At 42.8% G+C, this 21,807-nt stretch overlaps 1 protein-coding gene across 7 annotated transcripts in view; it reads right to left on the bottom strand.

Moving 5' to 3' along the window:
* SYT17 (synaptotagmin 17) overlaps positions 1-21,807 on the bottom strand; it is a 94,915-nt gene that overhangs the window by 47,363 nt on the left and 25,745 nt on the right. For all 7 annotated transcript variants that reach the window (XM_074346274.1, XM_074346271.1, XM_074346277.1 and 4 more), the window contains exons 6-7: positions 7,093-7,213; positions 5,379-5,534 (exon numbers count right to left, since the gene is read on the bottom strand). In XM_074346274.1, the coding sequence (XP_074202375.1) occupies positions 5,379-5,534; positions 7,093-7,213 (277 nt within the window). The remainder of the gene's footprint in view (positions 1-5,378; positions 5,535-7,092; positions 7,214-21,807) is intronic.

Raw genomic sequence — 21,807 nt, 5'->3', positions numbered from 1 at the left:
TCCATTTATCCATCCACAGACACCTGGGTGGCTTCCCCATTTTAGCCGTTGTGAATAATGCTGCTATGAACACAGGTGTACAAATGTCTGTTTGAGTCCTGCTTTCAATTCTCTTTTTTTCTATTTTAATATATTTTTATTGAAGTATAGTCAGTTTACATTGTGCCAATTTCTGGTGTACAGCACAACGCTTCAGTCATATAGGAACATACATATATTCATTTTCATATTCTTTTTCATCGTTAAGTTACTCTGCCTTCAATTCTTTTGGGTATATACCCAGAAGAAGACTTGCTGGATCATATGGCATTCTATTTTTAATTTTCCAAAGAGCTGTTATCGAGCTGTATTTCTTTTTCCCCCTACTTCCAATAACAGCCCAATCACCTCAGTGGCCAACTACACTTTACCTTCCGGAAAGCCTCGGGACCACATGCTGCTGTCTCAGGAGCTGAAAAGCAATTTCCCCCTTTCTTTTCTTTTCAACTTCAGCTGCAGAAATCACCTGACTGAAAACTGCAGAAGAACCCTCATCCCACACAGGAGCGGAACTGCTCAGAAAACCCAGCCCACCAGCTAATTACAGGCTTTTACCAGGATTCTCAGCGACCGCTTAAATTGCAGATCAACCTTCTTTTTGTTCTGAAGTGTTTGGAAACAAGCTAATGCTGGGTTTCAGATCCTTAGCCTGGAGGTGACAGCTCTTTCCCCTAGTTGATAAATAAAGCAAGTCAGAACCTTACAGATTTGAATTCAGCAGGATCATAGCTTTGCCTGGATAGATACCAGCTCAATTCACAATTCTTTATCATTCCAGCCAGTGGCCTTTATATAAAATGCCACCCCCAACTGGGATTTCCAGTCACAGCTGTGGTTCTGAACCCTGACTGAATATTAGAAATATCTGGGTTGCTTTAAAAATATAGATATTTACAGAGCGCTCAGGACCCCAGCCTAGTCCAGTTGAATCAAGAGTCTCTGGAGGGGAGATCTGGCAACACTTTAAAGCTCCCAGCCGATTTGAAAGTGCAGCCAGGTTACTTAAGGGGGCATGGGCAATCCTTCCTTCTCCATAAAGAATATTTTCTTTTCTTTTCTTTTCTTTTCGTACTTTTTATTTTTTTATTATTTATTTATTTTTAATTAAAGTACCATCAGTTACAATATGTCAATTTCTGGTGTACAGCACACTGTCCCAGTCATGCATATACATACATATATTCGTTTTCATATTCTTTTTCATTAAAGGTTATTACAAGATATTGAACATAGTTCCCTGTGCTATACAGCAGAAACTTTTTTAAAAATCTATTTTTATATATAGTGGCTAACATTTGTAAATCTCAAACTCCCAAATTTATCCCTTCCCACCCCCTTTCCCTGGTAACCATAAGATTGTTTACTATGTCTGCAAGTCTATTTCTGTTTTGTAGATGAGTTCCTAGTGTCCTTTTTTTCTTTTTCTTTTTTTTAGATTCCACATATGAGTGATATCATGTGGTATTTTTCTTTCTCCTTCTGGCTTGCTTCACTTAGAATGACTATCTCTAGGTCCATCCATGTTGCTGCAAATGGCATTATTTTATTCTCGTAAAGAGTATTTTCAATGGGCTTTCAACCTGAGGTGAGAAACCAGAGCTAGGGGCCCACAACCCCCACCTTTAAATGAGAGAATCAGGTCTTCCACACGAATGGAGAGCACAGGAGGCCTTGTCTGCTGGGCGCAGCTGATGACTGTCCCGTGAAGTTCGGGGGTCAAGTGAGAGATGAACAAGGGGTGGGGCTGGGAGTCCCGCTCCAGCTTGGAGCTTCTGCCATGTGGGGGTCTCATATGGGATTCAAGGGGTTCGAAAAACCTTTGCACTGTATACAAAATTTTCTGTCCTTCTGTGTATTTTTCTGGGGAGGGTCCTCCAGAGATCCTACCACTCTCTCCAGCTCTGTCACACACCTCTCAGCTCTCCCAGGATGAACTGCCTCTGCTTTTTATCATAGTATACCACGTGATGGTATATGATGCAATTACTAAAAATAAAAAATTACAGCCTTGCCTATTGGCATTGACCTGGAGGAACTAAACACACTCACAGTTACTGAAACAAAAGCAAGTTTCAGAGTGATGTCCGCAGAATGGTCCAGAAACCTCCACAAGAGCAGGGATTGTGTTTTATTCACTATGACATTCCCAGCACTTGGAGACAGTGTCTGGCACAGTGAAGGTGCTTAATACACAGTTCTTGAATTAATGAATCATTTTTTAAAGGAGCCAAATCTTCCATATGTGCATGATGTTTGTGTCAACAAGGGAAAAAGTGTGGCGTGATACACACCAGTATGTTAAAAGGGGTGACTTTGGGGAGAAGGGACTAGAATGGGGGTGAGGAAGAGAGTAAAATTTCCTTTTAATAATAGTTAACCGTTAACTGAGGGCTTGCTCTCTGCTAGGCACCATGCTCAGCACTGACTATGAAGGGATCACATTTAATCCACCTAACAATCCTTTGAGGTCTCCTTCCATGGTTATACCCATTTTATAGATGATAAAACCAACGCACACAGATCTTGCCCCAGGCCACAAAGTCAGGACCCAGAATATGCATTTAACCCCTCTGCTCTTCTGATTCTCCCTCCATACACATCCTTCACTTGTGCCACTCACAACAAGCATGTGCTACTTCTAGCATAAAATTTTAAGTAACATATACAATCCCACTCCTGGGCATATATCCAGAGAAAACCTTAATTCAAAAAGACACATGCACCCTAATGTTTATAGCAGCACTATTTACAATAGCCAAGACATGGATACAATCTAAATATCCATCAACAGATGACTGGATAAAAAAGTTGTGTTATTTTTATACAATGGAATATTACTCGGCCATAAAAAAGAATAAAACAATGCCATTTGCAGCAACGTGGATGGAACTGGAGAATGTCATTTTAAGTGAAGTAAGCCAGAAAAAGAAAGAAAAATACCATATGATATCACTTATATGTGGAATCTGAAAAAAAAAGACAAATGAACTTATTTACAAAACAGAAACAGACTCACAGACATAGAAAACAAACTTACAGTTACTGGGAGGGAAGGGGGTGGGAAGGGATAAATTGGGAGTTCGAGATTTGCACATACTAACTAATATACATAAAATAGATAAACAACAAGTTCATATTGTATAGCACAAGGAACTATATTCAATATCTTGTAGTAACCTATGGTGAAAATATGAAAACGAACATATGTATGTTCCTATATGACTGAAGGATTGTGCTGTACACCAGAAATTGACACAACACTGTAAACTGACTATACTTCAATAAAAATAGAAAAAAGAGAAAAAATTTAAGTAAAGTATAAAAGTGTTAGAACTTTCCATCTGGGCTCTCTCTATGCACCCCCCCACCCCGAATCCCCTCCTGATCTAAACCTGCAACATTAAGTCCTTTGTTCTCGGTAAGGATGTAGGAATCGGTATTCCATGCTTGGACCCAGGCTTAGTTCAATATTGTTTCCACTGCCTGCTTGCCACCTCTAAGGAGTCAGTGGAATTACTGTCTTCTGTCTTGACCTGAAACCTTGTGGAGAGGGGGGCCCTCATCTATTGGTAACTCAATCAGGACAGAAGCCATGACAGGCTGTATCAGTTAGGAGCGTTACACCTGCTGGGGCAGGCATCCTTCACAGGATGCAGACTCTCTGGGTGACAGACCTTGAGAAAGCCCAGAACCAGCCTGCCTCAGAGGGGTCTTGGAGCACAGAACACTTGCAATCTCGGTGATGAGAAGCAATAAGCTTGTGCAGAGGAAGACTTGTATGCAAGAATTTTCAGCCATGGCCTGCTTTCTTGGGGGACCTACAGCCAAGGACTGTAGACTAGATCTAAACAGATGAGGGTTTCCAATTACTCTGGAGCAGGACTCCTTCAAGTATGATGTCAGACCCCCAAAGCCAGCACTACTTGGGTGCTTGAGGAAATGTGGATCCCTTGATCTTAGGAGCTAGCAAGACCAGAGCTTGAATCCTGACGACCAGCTTGAGACCCTGGGTGGACTGCTTATGTTTTAAGCCCCAGTCCCCATCTCTGTAAGTTGATGAGGATGATATTGACTTGACAGGGTAGGTTATGATGAATACTAGCAATCATATAGGTGAAGTCTGTGAAGAGGACACAGGAAATAATAACCATTACCTCTATTAATTCTATGTTGTGAAAGGCAGCTTCTAAAATGGCTCCCAATGATCCCTATCTCTCAGTATTCCTACCCTTGGGTAATCCTCTCCCCTTGCATGTGAGCTGGACTTAGTGAGTTGCTTCTAATGAGTAGAATATGGCAAAAGCAATAGGATGTCATTTCCAAGGCTAGGTTACAAAAAGGCTGGCTTCCATCTTGTTTGCCCTCTCTTACTCCCTCACTTGCCAACTCTAGTGGAAACCATCTGCCATGTTGTGAGTTGCGCTGTGAAGCAGCCCATGTGGAAAGGAATTGGGGATAACACCCAGGAAAAAAGTGAGCCCCCCCCCCAGCCAACAGTTTGCAAGGAACTGAATCCTGCCAACAACTGTGTCAGTGAGCTTGAAAACAGATTCCCCCTCTCTTTCTTCCCAGTTGAGCCTTCAGATGAGACTACAGTCCCAGGCAATACCTTGATTGCCGCTTTGTCAGAGAATCTCAGCCAAAAGCACCCAACAAAGCTATGCCTGGACTCTTGACCCACAGGAACTATGAGATAATAAATGCTCATTGTTTTAGGCCACTAAACTTGGGGGTGATTTGTTTGACAGCAATAGATAATTAACACACCTAGAAATAGTAGATTAAATTACATATTGGAAATAATAGATTCAACCAGAGTGTCGCACATGAAGCTTCTACTTAAATACCATGTCCTCTGGGAAGCCTTTCAAAATCCTCCTCTCTGAGTTAGGTGATCCCACTTTCTCATGTTTCCCTATTAGACCATAAGCTACTTGAATCACATCATCAGAGCTAACATAGTGAGCACTTACTATTATCTCAAAAGTTGTAAGCCACTTAACCTTCACAACAAACCTATAAAGCAAATACTATTATTGCCCATATTTTATAGATGAAGAAACTGAGGCTCAGAGAGGCTAAGCAACTTGCCCAAGGCTTCAGCACTTACGTAGAAGTACCAGGAAATCTGGCTCCAAAATTTATATTTGTAAAGATTATAGTTTATAGTTCTATGAATCTTGTCCAAGTCCACAAAAGATAAGTGAATTCAAACCCAGGTAGCTGAATACCAGACATGAAGTTCTTAAACATCACCCTCTTGAATGCCTTCTACCTCTAGGACAATAGGCTGATTATGCCTCACCTGGGGTTCATCAATGTCTGGAATGCTAACCTACCTGTAAACACGAGGCTGGCATTTTCCAGTTCTTCTTGGGGAACTTTGAAGCTGAAGGATTCATTGTAGAAAGGATCAATTGTGCCTCTCAAGAAGGATGTCTTCTTTGTTTTCACAAGCTTGAGTCCATGTACCAGTTGGATTTTCACAAAGGGGTCTAAGAATTGGACACAGAATCATAGAATGTTGGAGATCATGAAATCCAATCCATTCATCCATTCATCCATTCCAACCTCCTACCCATCCTTTACTCATCCATTTTTCCATCCATCCAACTTTCTATCTTATCTGACAGCCAAATCACCTAGCCATTCTTCAAATCTTCATTTTTCCGTCAGTCCGTCCATCTTTCCATTCATCTGTCCAAGTATCTACCCCTCCTTTCATTCATCCGTTTTCCCATCCATACATTTCTCCTTTTTCCCATGCAGCTGCTTATCTGCTCATCCCTTTCTCTCTTCCTCTAGCCAAGATTTATCAAGCTCCTCCCATACATCAGGAATTGCATTCATTTTACAGATGAAGAAACTGAGGACTCAAGATAGGAAATGATTTGCTTTAGTGCAAAGTGGTGGAAGAAGAGCCAGACCCAAGGCCTGTCTGTCCTGGTTTTCTATCCTTAGAAACCCATTACCATGTCAGTGAGCCCACAGCCCAGAGACAGCAGAATTACAACTATCATTCTTAGATTACAGTTTACAAAGAGATTCATGTGCATTATCTAATTTTGTATTTGTTTAAACAACCCAATGAGATGAGTACTGTTATCACCCCAATTTTTCAGATGGTGAAATTGAGGCTTATAGAGGTTAAGTAACTTCCCCAAGGCCACACCATTTATAAGCAGAACTAGGATTTGGTTCTAGGCAGTTTGCTTTTGGAATCCTTAATCATTTTATCATACTGACTCTCCCATTGTGGTGAGTCTGAAAATCTCCAGTCTTAATACCATCCCTTCAAAAACCTATTTTTATAATGTGGTTTTTGAGAATACAAGTTGTCTTCTAAATTCAGCTGTCACTTTATAACAAAAGTAATTTATTTTAGCTATTGCACTTAGAGAAGACAGTATTTCCACCACTGAGCTGAAGAGATCCCAGCAACCATAGCTGCTTTCATGATAATATCCTTTGCTGTCATGGGAGAAGCTACATACAGATGGAAAGTAATCTGTTCCATTTCATTAAAAGTCATGTTTGAATTGGTGTGCTATGAAGTAGACACTTTAAATACAATAGGCTGTTCAGAGCTGGGATTTATAAAGATTTATGGTACATTTGAAATGAGTTGGGGGAAAAAACCTCAGGGTGTGGCTGCCGCTGTCTCAGGTTAGAATGCACGGTCCACGCACGCTACCGCCCCCTGGAGCATGTGGTCTCCAATGCAGGCATAGCGTCTAAAAAGGCAACTTCCCAGGGGGCTGCATGTGTACAAAGAGGATCTAGATTTCAGTAGTTATCACACCTGGTCTCAGTCAAACCCCACATTCAAATGGGGTTACTGAGATGGCATCACGTACCTGCCTCCTCCTAAGAGACATCTGATCGTTTCTTTCCCTCTTGAACTAACATCCTAATTCTGGACGCTATTTTACCCTCACGGGGTCTTATTGTTCAGTAGTATCCAGAATGCAGCAAAAGAAAATCAGGTCCCTTGTGTCAAACAAACATAGATGCCCTGTTAAAGAAATGGGGGAAGGAGGGCTCGCACTGTACCTGAACCTTGGCTCACATCCGTCTGAAGAAGTTGCTTGGCTCGAATGACATCGACGTTCAGTCTCCCAGCACTTGGGAGATAATTCAGTGACAGAAGCAGCTCCCCCAGTTCTACCTCATTCTGCAGAGAAAGGATATGGTCAGGAAGTTGCATTTTTCTTGTATTCCTTTTGTATCCACCATGCAGGAAATTGATTCCAGCAGCTCACGAACAGACTTCTGTGGGTGGATCAGCTGACAGTGGGTGCCTCTTTCTTTGACTTCTTTTAGCCTCTACCCCCAATTATTTTCTTCCGTCTATCTCAGAAAGTTCATCCTGCTCTAAGGATGTTTAATAGCAGTAACAACATAGTAGTAACAAAAGCATCAATAATGGTAATAAATGCTACATGTCAAATACTGTGCTAAGTACTTTACATATGATAATCAGTTCAGTCTTCATAATGAGTCTGTGAAATGTGAGCATTCCACTTAATAGAAGGAAAAACAGAGGCTCAGAAACATGTCCAAGGCCACACAGCTAGAAAGCGGCAGTGCTGGCATTTGGACCCAGGGAGGCTGATTCCAGATACTCTGACCACTAACCTCTTCTGTCTCCCAGCAGGATACCTGGGAGGCAGACTGCCCTGCAGAGCAACTATCTGGGTGAAAAATCTGTTCTCAACCTGCAGGTTGAGTCCACGACAGAGGCCATGCTTCTAGCCCCACCAAGGCAAGCTTGAACTTTTTGACATCCCATGTTAAAGAGTACCCACTACCACACCTGGGGGAAAGTCACACACACACACACACACAGAGTGCGTGACTCCATAATTCCTAAAGTACCAGAAAACAGAAGGCCCCCACTTCTCTGTCCCTTTAAAAAATTTTTTTTATTGTAGAAAATTTTAACCATATGTAAATAGGCCAGTCTGATCAATCTCCATATATTTGTCACTCTTGTGTCAATGATCAACATTTTGCTGGAGGATGTTTTGTCTTGTCTTAGTCCGTACCGGCTGCTATAATAACAAAACAGCACACAGATCAGGTAGGTTATAAACAACAGAGATTTATTTCTCATAGCTCTGGAGGCTGGAAGGCGAGGGTGCCTGCACGGTTGGACGAGGGCCCTATTCAGGGTCGCACACTTCTCACTGTATCCCTAGCAGAGGGCTAGGGAGCTCTCTGGAGTTTTAATAAGGGTACTAATCCCATTCATGGGGGGGCTCCACCTTCATGATCGAATCACCTCCCAAAGGTTCCACTTTCTAACACGATCACATTGGGCACTAGGATTCCAACATGTGAATCTGGGGTCAGGAGGAACACATTCAGACCTTAGGATATTTATCCTCTGACTTGTAAAAAAAATTTGAGCTGAATATTTTAAACCAAGTCCCAGACATGGTGTCATTTTACCCATATTTCCTTTAGCGTGCATTTCTAACTGATAAGGACATTAAAGCAAATATTTTTAGTATGGGAAATTTCCAAACATAGTCAAAAGAAGGCAGAGGAAAAGGAACTTCCTCATGGCCACCATCCCTCAGCTTCAACAATTATCACTGCCTGGCCAATCTTGATTTACCCATACCCTCATTCAACTCCCCATATTATTCTGAAGTAATTCTGAGAAATCATATTATTTTATCTGTAATATTTTAGTTTGTATCTCTAAAAGATAAGATGCTTCTATCTATCCATCCATTGATCTAGCCACCATCCATCCATCCTCGATCCACCCACCACATCCATCCACCCTCCATTCACCCACCATCCATCCATCCATCCATCCATCCTTCATCCACTCACCTGTAATTTCTACCCCTTTTGATGTCAGTCATGTCAACAAAATAATGCCAAGTGGCAGCTCTAGAACAACGCTTGGTACCTAGTAGATGCTCAAAAAAATGTGTTGACTGGATGAAGAGCCAATCCAAAAGATTTCTGAACTGAGTGAGTTAGTCCCCAAACAACAAACAATCTTGCACATTAATTCAAGAGGCTGCAGACGGCAGCCTGCAGATGCATTTTGTTTGGTCCACATCATATTTACACAGATCATTACTTGCTACTTTTTATAAAATTCAAGAATCAAGATTTTTCACACTAAAAAAGAAATCTGGATTTCTTGTTTTTCTTGAAAAACAGAAAGGTCTGGCAAGGCTAGGCCCACACTCCCACCTGGAAACATCTGGCCACAGTGCAGTGCCCTTAGATGGGACTTGCCTCTGCATGTCATGGGATCCCCACCTTTACAGTCCTGCTGTCCTGCTCTGGGCACACAAGCTTGCAGGTTTTTCAAAAAGGAATGGCCCGCTCAGTTTCCTGAGTGATCAAAGACGTTCAGAGCCCTTTACACACAATTGTTAGCGGTCTTCTCTTTGTTCTGGAAGCCTGGAAGACTGCAGCAACTCCTGAGCACCACTCTGCAGACATATCTGTCCCCAGGCAAGGAAGGCTAAGAACTCTGCTGGTGCCCAGGCCAGGGAGAAGCCAGTTCTGTCCTGTGGACTTTGTTCCTCCCAGCTTTGTAAGTCAGAGCGATGCCGTCCCTGCTTCTAAAACTAACCAGTATCTCATCTCATGATGCAGGTACAGAGACAGGGATCAGGACTCGTAGCATTGTCAGCTGAGCTGCATATACAGAGTAAAACAGATAAACAGCAAGTTTCTACTGTACAGCACAGGGAACTATAATCAGTATCTTGTAGTAACTTACAATGAAAAAGAATATGAAAATGAATATTTGTATGTATATGTATGACTGAACTATTTCACTATACATGAGAAATTGACACAACATTGTAAATTGACTATACTTCAATAAAAAAAACTTTTTAAAAAGAGTAAAAAAAAAAATAGATTCAACAAATCTAGTCATCAAGGGTAGTTTGTTGAGAGATGGGCTCAGTTGAGAAACAATTTTGGGTGGCAAGAAATGAGCCTTCGTATAGACAGTGGTTCTCAACTGTGGAAAATTCTGCCCCCAGGGGACATGTGTCAATGTCTGGAGATATGCTGGAGTGGGGATGGGGAGTGCCACTGGCATCTAGTGGGTGGAGGCCAGGGATGCTGTTCAACATCCTGCAATGCACAGGACTGCTCCCTCCCTGCTGCCAAAGGATGCTCCAGTCCAAACTGGCAACAGTGCTGAAGCTGGGAGACACCGGACAGACAAGAGAAAGGGGCAGAGAGGTCTCTTTTGTGATAACAAAAATAGTAAATGGCCTCTGACCCAAAAGTTCCATTTCTAGCAACTTACTCCACATCAGGATGTGCCCACAAGGGTAATGAATACAGTATCATGACTTCCATAGATTCATTGTGGGCCTACTATGTGCCATAGATTGACTGTGGGCCTACTATGTGCCTGGACTGGGGAGCAAGATGCGGCCCCTGCCTTCATGGTGGCGGAGACAGACAGTAAACAGACTAAGCACTAAACAGAGCACTGAGGGAATTTTAGAGGATGCTGAGTACCAGGAAGAAAACTCCAGCAGGTTAAGAGAGATGAAGGGCCTTTCTGGGGAGAAGGAAATACTGTGCATCTTTATTGTGGTGGTGGTTACACAGGTACACTTGCCCCCAAATCAACAAACTATATATTCACTTTTCTGTTGTTTTTTTTTGGGGGGGGAGGTAATTAGTTTTATTTACTTATCATTTTATTTTATTATTATTATTTTTTAATGGAGGTACTGGGGATCAAACCCAGGACCACTTGCATGCTAAGCAGGTGCTCTACCACTGAGCTATACCCAACAAACTACATTATTTAAAATGTATATTTATTGTATATAAATTATGCTTCAGTAAAATTGATTAAAAGGGGGATCTGAAGTAAGCAAATAGGGCAGAATATTAGCTCTTGTCAAATGTGGGAGATGGGTCCAAGGGTGTTTATTATTCTCTGTTAGAAACATTTCCTTTAAAAACATAATAAATATTAAATAAGAAAGCAAGAAACACTAGGCAGGGTAAAAGTGGTTGACCGATGGGGGCCATGTGGGGGCCACCACGTGTCAGGCAAGGCCTCTGTGCACGGCGGTCTGAATCACAGGACGTGGGGAGGGGGACACACAGGCAGAGGGAACAGCAAGTGAAAAGAGCTGTGTTCTGGGACGGAGGGAAGGCCAGTGTGGCTGGAGGGCGGTAAGAGCTGGATTCTGGAAAGGTGCATGGGAGCCTGAGGAAGCTGCCCCGGTGGCTGGCTGCCCACCCCAGGTGCTCATCCCACAAATGGAAGGAGAGAGGATCAGAGGCAGGCAACTGGGCTCTCACCGCCTAAGGGGCCCTGAAGCCCTCTTCAGAGTATGAAGAGCTTTCCAGAGTGGAGAGCTACTCCCCTCCCAGGAGCCACTAAACATAACCCCCCACTGCCGCCCCCGCCACCCACTGTCAACAAGGCCACTTCCTGGTGTCAACTTGTTTCTAAAAAGGTTGTTTTTCAACTCAAAAAAAAAAAAAAAAAAAGCAAAGCTTTTATTCTTCCTTCACTTTGTGGGATATTCGCTCGTTGCCCCCTCCCCGGCCCCCCGCCCACCGCACCCCGAGCGCATGCGCAAGTCAAGGTTCTCCTGCGGTATTTTTTCCGGGGAAGCTGTCCCACTGAGTCAGCCACTCTATCCCACTGTCTTGGGAGTGATCGATTTGCAAGACAGTTGTCTGGAATTCGGGGATCAGTTGGTAGACATAAAAAAGAGGGCTAATTGAGCAATATCGAAGGGTTGATTTATTTAACAAACATTTATTCAACAGTTACTGAGTCCTAGGCACCAAATGTCATGATCGTGACAATAACAGCAAACCTTTCTTGAGAAGTCACCTGAGGCGAGGCAGTGACCCCAGCAAGCTAAGGCTGAATCTCCTTTTTCCCCTCCATCGCCCTAGAGGGCCCCATCTTACAGATGAAAGAATTCAGGCTCAGAGAAGCCAAGAGACATCTTCAGGATATCGTAAGTCAGGGCAGGCTGCAAGTGCAGCCCATGCATTAACTCTTTTTTAAAAAATTAATTCATTTAAATTAAATTCAACTAATTTTAAAAACTGAATTATAGTTGGTTTACAATGTTGTGTGAGTTTCTGGCCTGTATGAACTCCTATATACCACGTCCCTGGTAATTAAAGCACCATCCAGCCATCAACAATCCAATCTGCAGGGAAGATAGACTAACAAATCAAAATTCTAAGGGCCTCAGACTCACTAGGATGGCTATAAAAAAAACAAAAAGGTAATAAACATTGGCACAGATGTGGAGAAAATGGAACTCAATACACTGCTGGTGGGAATGGAAAATAATGCAGTCACTGGGCTAACACTTTGACCTTTCCTTAGAAGATTAACCAGAAAGATACCTTATGACCCAGCAACTCCACTCCTTGGTATATACCCAAGAGAACAGAGAAACTCGTACATCGATGTTCACAGTTGCACGACCCACAATAGCCAAAGGGCGGAAAAGAGCTCAAATGCCCTTCAATGGATGAATGGATAGAACATGTTATTATAAAAATGTTATTCAGTCATAAAAACGAAGGAACTACTGATACACGCTACACTATTGGGCAGATGAACGTCAAAAACATTATGCCAGGTGAAAGAAGCCAGACACAAAATCACATATTGTGTGATTCCATTTATGAGATATCCAGAATTGGTAAATCCAGAGAGACAGAAAGCAGAATGTGGTTGCCGGGATGTGGGAGGAGGGGGAAATGGGGAGTGACTGCTTGATGGGTACAAGGTCTCCTTTGGAGTGATGGAAATGTTCTGGAATTAGACAGAGGGAATGGTTACACAACATTGAGAATGTACTAAATGACACTGAACTGTACTTTCAAATGATTAAACTGCTGATGTTTTGTGAATTTCACCTCAATTAAAAAAATCATAGGTCCTAAATATTAAGGAGCCATATGGACCAGATCTAGTGCAAGACAGACTGAAGCACAACCCACTCTTGGGAGGGGCATGGTCACGGAAAGCTTCATGGAAGAGGCATTTGAGTTAAGCCCTAAAAGATAGGTAGGATGTGTTAACTAAGCTTATCACGGTAATCACTGCAAAATATATGTGTATATATATCACCATGTTGTACACCTTAAACTTACACAATGTTTTATGTCAATTGTATCTCAGTAAAGCTAGAAAAAAAGAAAGAAAAATAAATAGAATTCTGTCCAGCAAATAGAGCCGGGAAGGGCACTCCATACAGATGGAACAGAATGAGGGAACCCTTCACGGTGGCCTCATCACCCTTTGTTGCCCTGTTCCTGAATATTCTTGATTTCATAACATAAAGTCCCAAGTAACTTGCTATTAATAGTAAAGTAACCAAAGAGGGTTAACCATTTGGATTTCAAAAATAAATTAGTGGGGGAGGGTATAGCTCAGTGATACAGCACGTGCTTAGCATTCACAAGGTCCTGGGTTCAATCCCCAATACCTCCATTAAACAAACAAACAAACAAACACACTCTAAGTAACACCCCCTGAAAAAAAACAAAAAATTAATAAATTAGTGAGGATAAGCACAAATAATATTACCCTAACTCATGTGCATTCTTGGTTTTTGTTTTTTAAGCAGGAAAGACAATGCTGGCTTCTCACTGAGGCAGAACAGGTGTGTGGCTCTGGGCCCCCGAGAAGCAGGGGATGCCCCCCACCTCTACTTCAAATGAAAAAGGGAGAAATCTATTTCTCAGCAAGAATTTGATATTTGATATTTCAGAAACAATATTGCAGGGAAGTGAGACCACTTCTGGGATTAACAGTTAAGAATTATTTTCGTGGAAATTAAAGAAGACTTTAAAAAATGGAAAGATATTCCATGCTCTTGGATTGGAAGAATCAATATTGTTAAAATGGTCACACTGCCCAAGGCAATCTACAGATTTAATGCAACCCCTATCAAATTACCCAGGACATATTTCACAGAACTAAAACAAATCATAATAAAATTTATATGGAACCATCAAAGACCTAGAATTGCCAAAGCATTACTGAAGAGAAAGAAAGAGGCTGGAGGAATAACTCTCCCAGACTTCAGACAATACTATAGAGCTACAGTCATCAAGACAGCATGGTATTGGTACAAAAACAGACATATAGACCAATGGAACAGAATAGAGAGCCCAGAAATGAACCCACAAACTTTTGGTCAATTAATCTTCGACAAAGGAGGCAAGAATACACAATGGAATAAAGACAGTCTTTTCAGCAAATGGTATTGGGAAAACTGGACAGCAGCATGTAAAACAATGAAGCTAGAACACTCCCTTACACCGTATACAAAAATCAACTCAAAATGGATCAAAGACTTAAACATAAGACAAGATACAATAAACCTCCTAGAGGAAAACATAGGCAAAACATTATCTGACATACATTTCAAAAATTTTCTCCTAGAAGAAATAAAAGCAAGAATAATCAAATGGGACCTAATGAAACTTACAAGCTTCTGCACAGCAAAGGAAACCAGAAGTAAAACAAGAAGACAACCTACGGAATGGGAGAAAATTTTTGCAAATGAAACCGACAAAGGCTTGATCTCCAGAATATATAAGCAGCTCATACGACTCAATAAGAAAAAAATAAACAACCCAATCAAAAAATGGGCAGAAGACCTAAACAAGCAATTCTCCAAGGAAGACATACAAATGATCAAAAGGCACATGAAAAAATGCTCAATATCACTAATTATCAGAGAAATGCAAATCAAAACTACAATGAGATATCACCTCACACCAGTCAGAATGGCCGTCATTCAAAAATCCACAAATGACAAATGCTGGAGAGGCTGTGGAGAAAGGGGAACCCTCCTACACTGCTGGTGGGAATGCAGTTTGGTGCAGCCACTATGGAAAACAGTGTGGAGATTCCTCAAAAGACTAGGAATAGACTTACTGTATGACCCAGGAATCCCACTCCTGGGCTTGTATCCAGGAACCCTACTTCAGGATGACACCTGCACCCCAATGTTCATAGCAGCACTATTTACAATAGCCAAAACATGGAAACAGCCTAAATGTCCATCAACAGGTGACTGGATAAAGAAGATGTGGTATATTTATACAATGGAATACTACTCAGCCATAAAAACCGACAACATAATGCCATTTGCAGCAACATGGATGCTCCTGGAGAATGTCATTCTAAGTGAAGTAAGCCAGAAAGAGAAAGAAAAATACTACATGAGATTGCTTATATGTGGAATCTAAAAAACAAAAACAAAAACAAACAAACAAACAAAAACAAAGCGTAAATACAGGACAGAAATAGACTCACAGACAGAGAATACAGACTTGTGGTTGCCAGGGGGGTGGAGAGTGGGAAGGGATAGACTGGGATTTCAAAATTGTAGAATAGATAAACAAGATTATACTGTATAGCACAGGGAAATATACACAAAATGTTATGATAACTCACAGAGAAAAAAATGTGACAATGAATGTGTATATGTCCATGAATGACTGAAAAATTGTGCTGAACACTGGAATTTGACACAACATTGTAAAATGATTATAAATCAATAAAAAATGTTAAAATAAAAAAAAAGAAAGAAAAAGAATTATTTTCGCAGACAACATGTGATGAGAGGTTCCAGAATGATCAGAACTTGGGGACTCAAGGTCAAATCTTAACCCAGCCCTGGAGCAAGTGGAGGGTCCGCCCTACACTAGGGCCTCTGCTCCGGAACATATGCACCTATGAACAACATCCACTCGGGCATCAAAAACTGCAGCTTTAATAACCTGAGGGCAAAAATGTTCCTGGAGAGTTCCTGGAGCCAGAGTCCTCCTGGTCCTTCTTCCCTAGAAGAAACATCGATACTAAATTTAAAAGCAGACCAGCAGCCAGCTGGTAGGGAATTTCCAAGATGGGAACAGAAAAACCGGACCACCTAGTTCAGTATCTCCCCAACCTACCCTCCTCCCCCAAAGGATCATGGAATTTACGGTGATCGCTGTGGACACCTGTGAAGTACTGGCACATTAAACTTACATCAACCTGGGGCAGTTCTGCCCTCCCATCAACTCCAGGAACATTGGCAACGTCTGCAGACATTTTTAGTTGTCACAGCTGGGGAGGGGGGTGTTCCTGACATCTAGTGGGTGGAGACCAGGGATGCTGCTAAACATCCTACAACGTCCAGAACCCCACCACCACCTCAACAAAGGATAATCTGGCCCAAAATATCAACAGCGCTGAGGCTGAGACATCTTAGTGAAACCTATGAACCTTGGATTGGTTCAGATTTTTCTCTTATACATGTTTCTAGCCTGAACAAATGTTAACAGCAACCAAAGAGTTTGTATTTTTCTCCAACAGATATGAGGGAAGCCCATTCACTACCTCAGCTGAACTTGTCTTGGGTCGTCTCCTTCAGACTGGAAGAGGCCACAGCACAGCTGCAAGCCAACCTACGATTCCAAGACCAAGATCAAGACCAAGCTACGATTCCCATCCTTCCGCTTCCTTCTTGGGCCTTTCTTCTTTGCTGCAAGCAGAAACCCAAGCACCAGACAAAAAAGTCCTCCAGGAAGTGGGCTCAGTCGTCCCAAGGAGAATGGATTGTTTATTCTGAGCTCTCCAACACTATGAAGTCTTCTTTCTCCAACCCAAATTTAGACCGATAAGGTTGGCATGTCAGAGCTGGAAGAGTTGGGTCCAATACTCTAGGTTTATAAAAGAAAACTGAGCCAGGCTGTTCTCTCACTTCTCTGCTTACCACTCTCCATCACCCTTAGAATGAAATCCAAAATCCACAGCCTAGTCTTCAAAAGGATTTGCCAGCCTCAGCACTATTGCCATTTGGGGCTGATCATTCTATGTTGTGGGGCTGTCCCATGCATTGTAGGATGTTTGCCAGCATCCCTGGTCCCTACCCAGTAGATGCCAGCAGCATACCACCCCTAAGGGTGACAACCTGGAATGTCTCTAGACATCACCATGTGTCCTCTGAGGGCAAAATTGCCCAGTTGAGAACCACTGGTCTATCAGGATCTAAATAACCTGACCTCTGCTTACGTCTCATACCTCATCCACCTGCCACATCCACTTTCTTTCTATTCCTTGAAAACTACAGATCCTTCCTACCCCAAGGCTTGCTATTCCCTCAGCCTGGGAATCTCAACTCAAGTGTCACCTCCTCATCCAAGTTTTCCATGACCACCAATGGAAAACAGACCCCTGCCTCCATCACTTTCAATCACATTACCTTGTTCAAGTTCTTTCATGGCACTCTGTCCTTGTCAGATGTTTTCTCGTTCTCCCTAAAGGCAAGGACTGTGTCCATCTCTCTACCACTATATTCATAGCACCTGGAAGATCTTCAATCCAGAAGACCATGCGAACAACCTATGTGGCCCCCAACATGGAGGCTCCCCACTCCCATGTCATGGTTCAAGAGGGGTCTTGGCATGGCGTCTGTCACTTGCCCTATCCGACCTCAAGAGAATTGAAGCTGAGGCAGGAGAAGGAACTGGTGACTGGTGTCACTTCTCCCTTTTCCTCTGTCAAGGCAATGTCACAAATAAACAAGGATCATTTCCTTCTTTAAGAGTTTGATGAGCTTAATTGGGTTGAACCACATGGGGTGGGCTTGGAAGAACATAAGTAGACTGTCTGTAAATTACTCAAATGAACCCAGAAGACACTCTGCCAGCCCCCCAGCAGCCAGCTTGTGCCAACGTTGCTCTGCTCTCCACCCAGAGAAAAAGTCTGTCTCCCTGCCACCACTGAACACAAGTAAGTTCGAATCAATAAAAAGGAAATCAAAGAAAACCATGTGGGACAGAAGACAATTTCTGGGGAAAACAACAGCCCGGCTCTCCTCCTGACATCCGTCCTTTGAAGTGTTTCATACGGCACCCTTGCTCCTGCTCACCTGGCAGAGGGTTTCAGATGTGTGCACACACTTTAACTGATGCCCAAACACAGCTGCTATGTGCTCGCTGCCTTTGTTCCCGTGGGTTGGGAGAAACCTTTTGTCTCTTAATTTACTGCACAAACAACATTAAAATAGGAACGGAATTTTTTAAAAGCAAAATCCAACAACAATCCAAGTGCGTTACACATTTCATCAAACACTTTCTTTGGTCCACACTCTCCCCTTCAGATTCTCTTCCAGTCCTTGTCAATAATCAAAACAAGATTTGCATAGCTTCACTAACAACACAGGCAAATTATGAAATACCATCCCCGACACTTTTTAAACTTAAGTAGACACACACATTTTCCAAGTTACTACCTGGACATCACAAGAATCACCTGTAATGTCTACTTAGAGTATTCCATTAGCCTGAAATACTGTAATTTACCTCCATCATTTTCCTATTGCTAGGTACTTGGGTTATTTTAAATGACCTAAAATAGGGCACTTTGGCGTTTTGCTTCTTTTAGGTTACAATCCTCTAATAAAACCCAGGGGTAAGATCACTGGGTCAAAGAATATATTAAGATATATCCAAATATTCAGATATTTTTCTGCCATTCAGTATGAACTTCCAGACCGTTTGCCAAAAGGGCTGAACTAACTTCACAGCCACCAGGACTGTCACCACAATATCACCAGCACCGGGTATTAACATTTTGACAAGTGGGTGCGGGATCAGTGTTGTTGCTGAAATATTTTTTGTTTGCATTTCTTTGATTGAATACCCAGTCACATATCAGTTTAATTACACTTCCTCTTTTGCATGGAAACACTGACTTTCTCTGTGAGTTCAATGCCCCTCCTCAGTAAGTCCAGGGCGCGGCTGATAATAAACATTTAGCGCTGGATTGTATTTGTCTGCTACTGCCAGGCTTTCTAATTATTCCTGTCTACTGGATATCTGATTACGGATTTAATTTGTATTTCCCGGACTGCTAAAAGGACAGAGCATCTTTTCATGATCATCAGCTATTCACTTTGTCTCTTCTATGAAAACCCTGTTCATTTCTTTTGGCCCATTTTTCTATCGGGCACCTACTGATTTATAAAGGCCTTTAAATATTATGGCTAATAAGTTATTCACCAGTTACGTGTTATAGGTTGAATTGGGTCCCTCCCAAAATTCACGTTTAAGTCCCATCCCTTAGTGTCTCAGAACATCATATTATTTGAAAACAGGGTCGTTGCAGATGTAATTACTTATGAGGTCACAGTGGAGCACGGGGGTCTCTAATCCAGTATGGTTGGTGTCATTATAAAAGGGGGAAATTTGGACACTGCAGGGAGAATGCCATGTGAAGTCTGAAGTTTTGCCGCCACAAGCCAAGGAACTGGCAGAAGCCAGGAGAGAGATCGCAGATAGATCCTTCCGAGAACCTTCCGAGGGAGTATGGCCCCGTCAACTCCTGGACCTCCGTAACTGTAAATTTCTGTTGTTTAAGCCAGTTTGTGGTACTCTGTTATAACAGTCTACAAACAAATTCATGGGTATGGTCCTCCCAGTTTGCAGCTTGTTTTTAATCTTCTTTTTTACCATGTTTTCTGATGAGCAGAAGCTCATAATTTTAAAGTGGCAGAATGCATTCATCTTTTCCTCTCTGGTTCACACTTTGTAACTTTTTCAGAAATGTTTTGCTAAGGTTAGAATGGTATTCTCCTTTTTTTTCCCCCTAAAATTTAAAGTTTGGCCTTTCAAAAGGAAGTCCTTGGGCCATCGGGACGTGGTTTTGGTGTGGGGTGTGAGATAAGCTCTGTTTTTATTTCTGATGTCATGACCAGTTTTTTCTTCTGTCTTTCTGCCCCACGAGGCTGTGAGCTCACAGAGGGTAGTGATTTTATGTCACCTCCACCCATCTCCCTAGGTACGGAACAGACCCTGTGGTGAACACTGGCCAAGAGAAACATTTGTTTATATCCAGCGTATGAAGCTAGCTAAACCTTCCAGGGAAGATGGGAGAGAAGCTCAGTCATTTGATGTCTGAGAGTTTATGACCAGGGCTCAATGGCCGTCCAAATGAGATCAACCTACTTCAGATCCACTCAAGCATCTTAAAAGAGTGAGATATTGACTCTATTCTAAATTGGGCTCCCAGTGAGCGTCTTGAAGCAGAGACAGCTGTTCTAGCAGAGATTGCTCCAGAACTTGCAACACTATCAACCCAAACCTGACGTGGCAGGCATGAAGCCTTGTCTCCAGCTACCCAGTACCTACAGTGAAGGACCAACAGGGGACAGTTAGGAGAGTCTCCCTCAATTAGAAGCGGCAGGAGCAGCCAGGATGGGCTAGGACACCAGTGGCTGGGAGAAGCTCTGCCTGCTAAGGGAGGGATTCCGAGTCAGCAGGGTCCAGCCCCCAGCCCCTTCTTCTGTCTGTTGATTCCATTTCTGCATAGAAAGCCCCCCTCTGCTTCTCTGTGCCTTAGTCACCTAATTAGACCAACCTCTCCCCAGCCTCAGATCGAGCCCAACCACCTGTCACAGACAGTTGTATCTACCACCTTTTGGGCACAAGGTTAGCATACAGTAGGTGCTCAATAATTATCTGTTACCAGAGCAATTGTGTGAGACACAAAGGACACAGTAGTGAGCAAGACGGTCAAGGTCACTGCACTGCAGTTCAACATTATTTATTACACAGAATGAATTAACTATGAAATGATTTAATTAGCCCTGTGGTGTGTGCTATGAAGAACAACAGGGTGCTGTGGGAACTGACCTTCCTGAGACTCCCCTGCAGAAGCAGGACCAGGAGTCAGAAAGCCAAGGAGCAGGCACATGGAGTAACAGGAAAGGCTGGGCGCAGAGCTGAGGCTGGGGGAAGACAGGTCAGCTCATGCCATGCTGCCAGGTTAGGAGTTTGGGCTTATCCTAAGGAATAGGGAGCCACAGAAGGCTTTAGACAGACACCTACTTTGATGGGCATTTTAAACAGATCTCTCTGGCTACACCTCCTCTTCGGATGGAAGCTGTCTCTCCTCCTGACTCCCTCTTCCACTCGTGTTGTAACTGTTGCATGTCTCTGTATCTCTTGGAACAAACCTTTCTACGAAGTTATTTTACTTTTCCTGTCCTATCATTTCTGCCGGGAGGGACTGCACCTTCTATGTTCTCACCCACCTGTCTTTCCTGCCCTCATATTCGGAGGTAGGGTGGCTGTTATGCATTGAATTGCGTCCCTCAAAAAGATCATGGAACAAAATCTCCCTCAGAGCCTCCAGAAGGAAACAGCCCGGCTGACACTTCGATTTTGAACTTCCAGCCTCCAGGATGTAAGCAAAGACGTTCCTGTTGTTTTCAGACACCTGCTTTGTTGTCGATGTTACCGCCGTCCTGGGACATGAATACAGTGGCGCGCTGAGCAGAAGGATGGAGCCTCAGCCCCCATCCCAACGCCAGCTCTCCCAAGTACTGACTGTGTGGCCCTGGATCTGCTGAGGAACCCCTCTGAGCCACATTTCCTTTCCTCCTGGGAAAACAGAGGACATAAGAGACACACCAGGACGTCCTAGTGGAGACCAGCCTGTCTTCCGCTTCCTCTGTTGCCCCACCTGACAGCGTCCTCTCTCACCTCCCCTCTCCTTCTAGCTTCTGTTTCTTCGTCTTCACCATTCCTAACCCTTCCCCCTGCCTTTAAATGCAGTTCTCCCCAGAATTCAACTCCTGGTCACCTTTCCCTCTTACATTACACAGTGTTTCCTGGTAAATGCTGTTGATGGCTTGAGTTTCAACAATCGTGTTTACTGTCTGTCTCAAATATGCTGATTTCTTTCGAATTCCAGTCCTGCCTAAGCCT

Source organism: Camelus bactrianus, chromosome 18, assembly GCF_048773025.1.
Source record: "Camelus bactrianus isolate YW-2024 breed Bactrian camel chromosome 18, ASM4877302v1, whole genome shotgun sequence".
Classification (NCBI taxonomy): domain Eukaryota; kingdom Metazoa; phylum Chordata; class Mammalia; order Artiodactyla; family Camelidae; genus Camelus; species Camelus bactrianus.
Note: the sequence above shows the minus strand (reverse complement) of the source record. Positions and strands in the feature narration are given on the sequence as shown.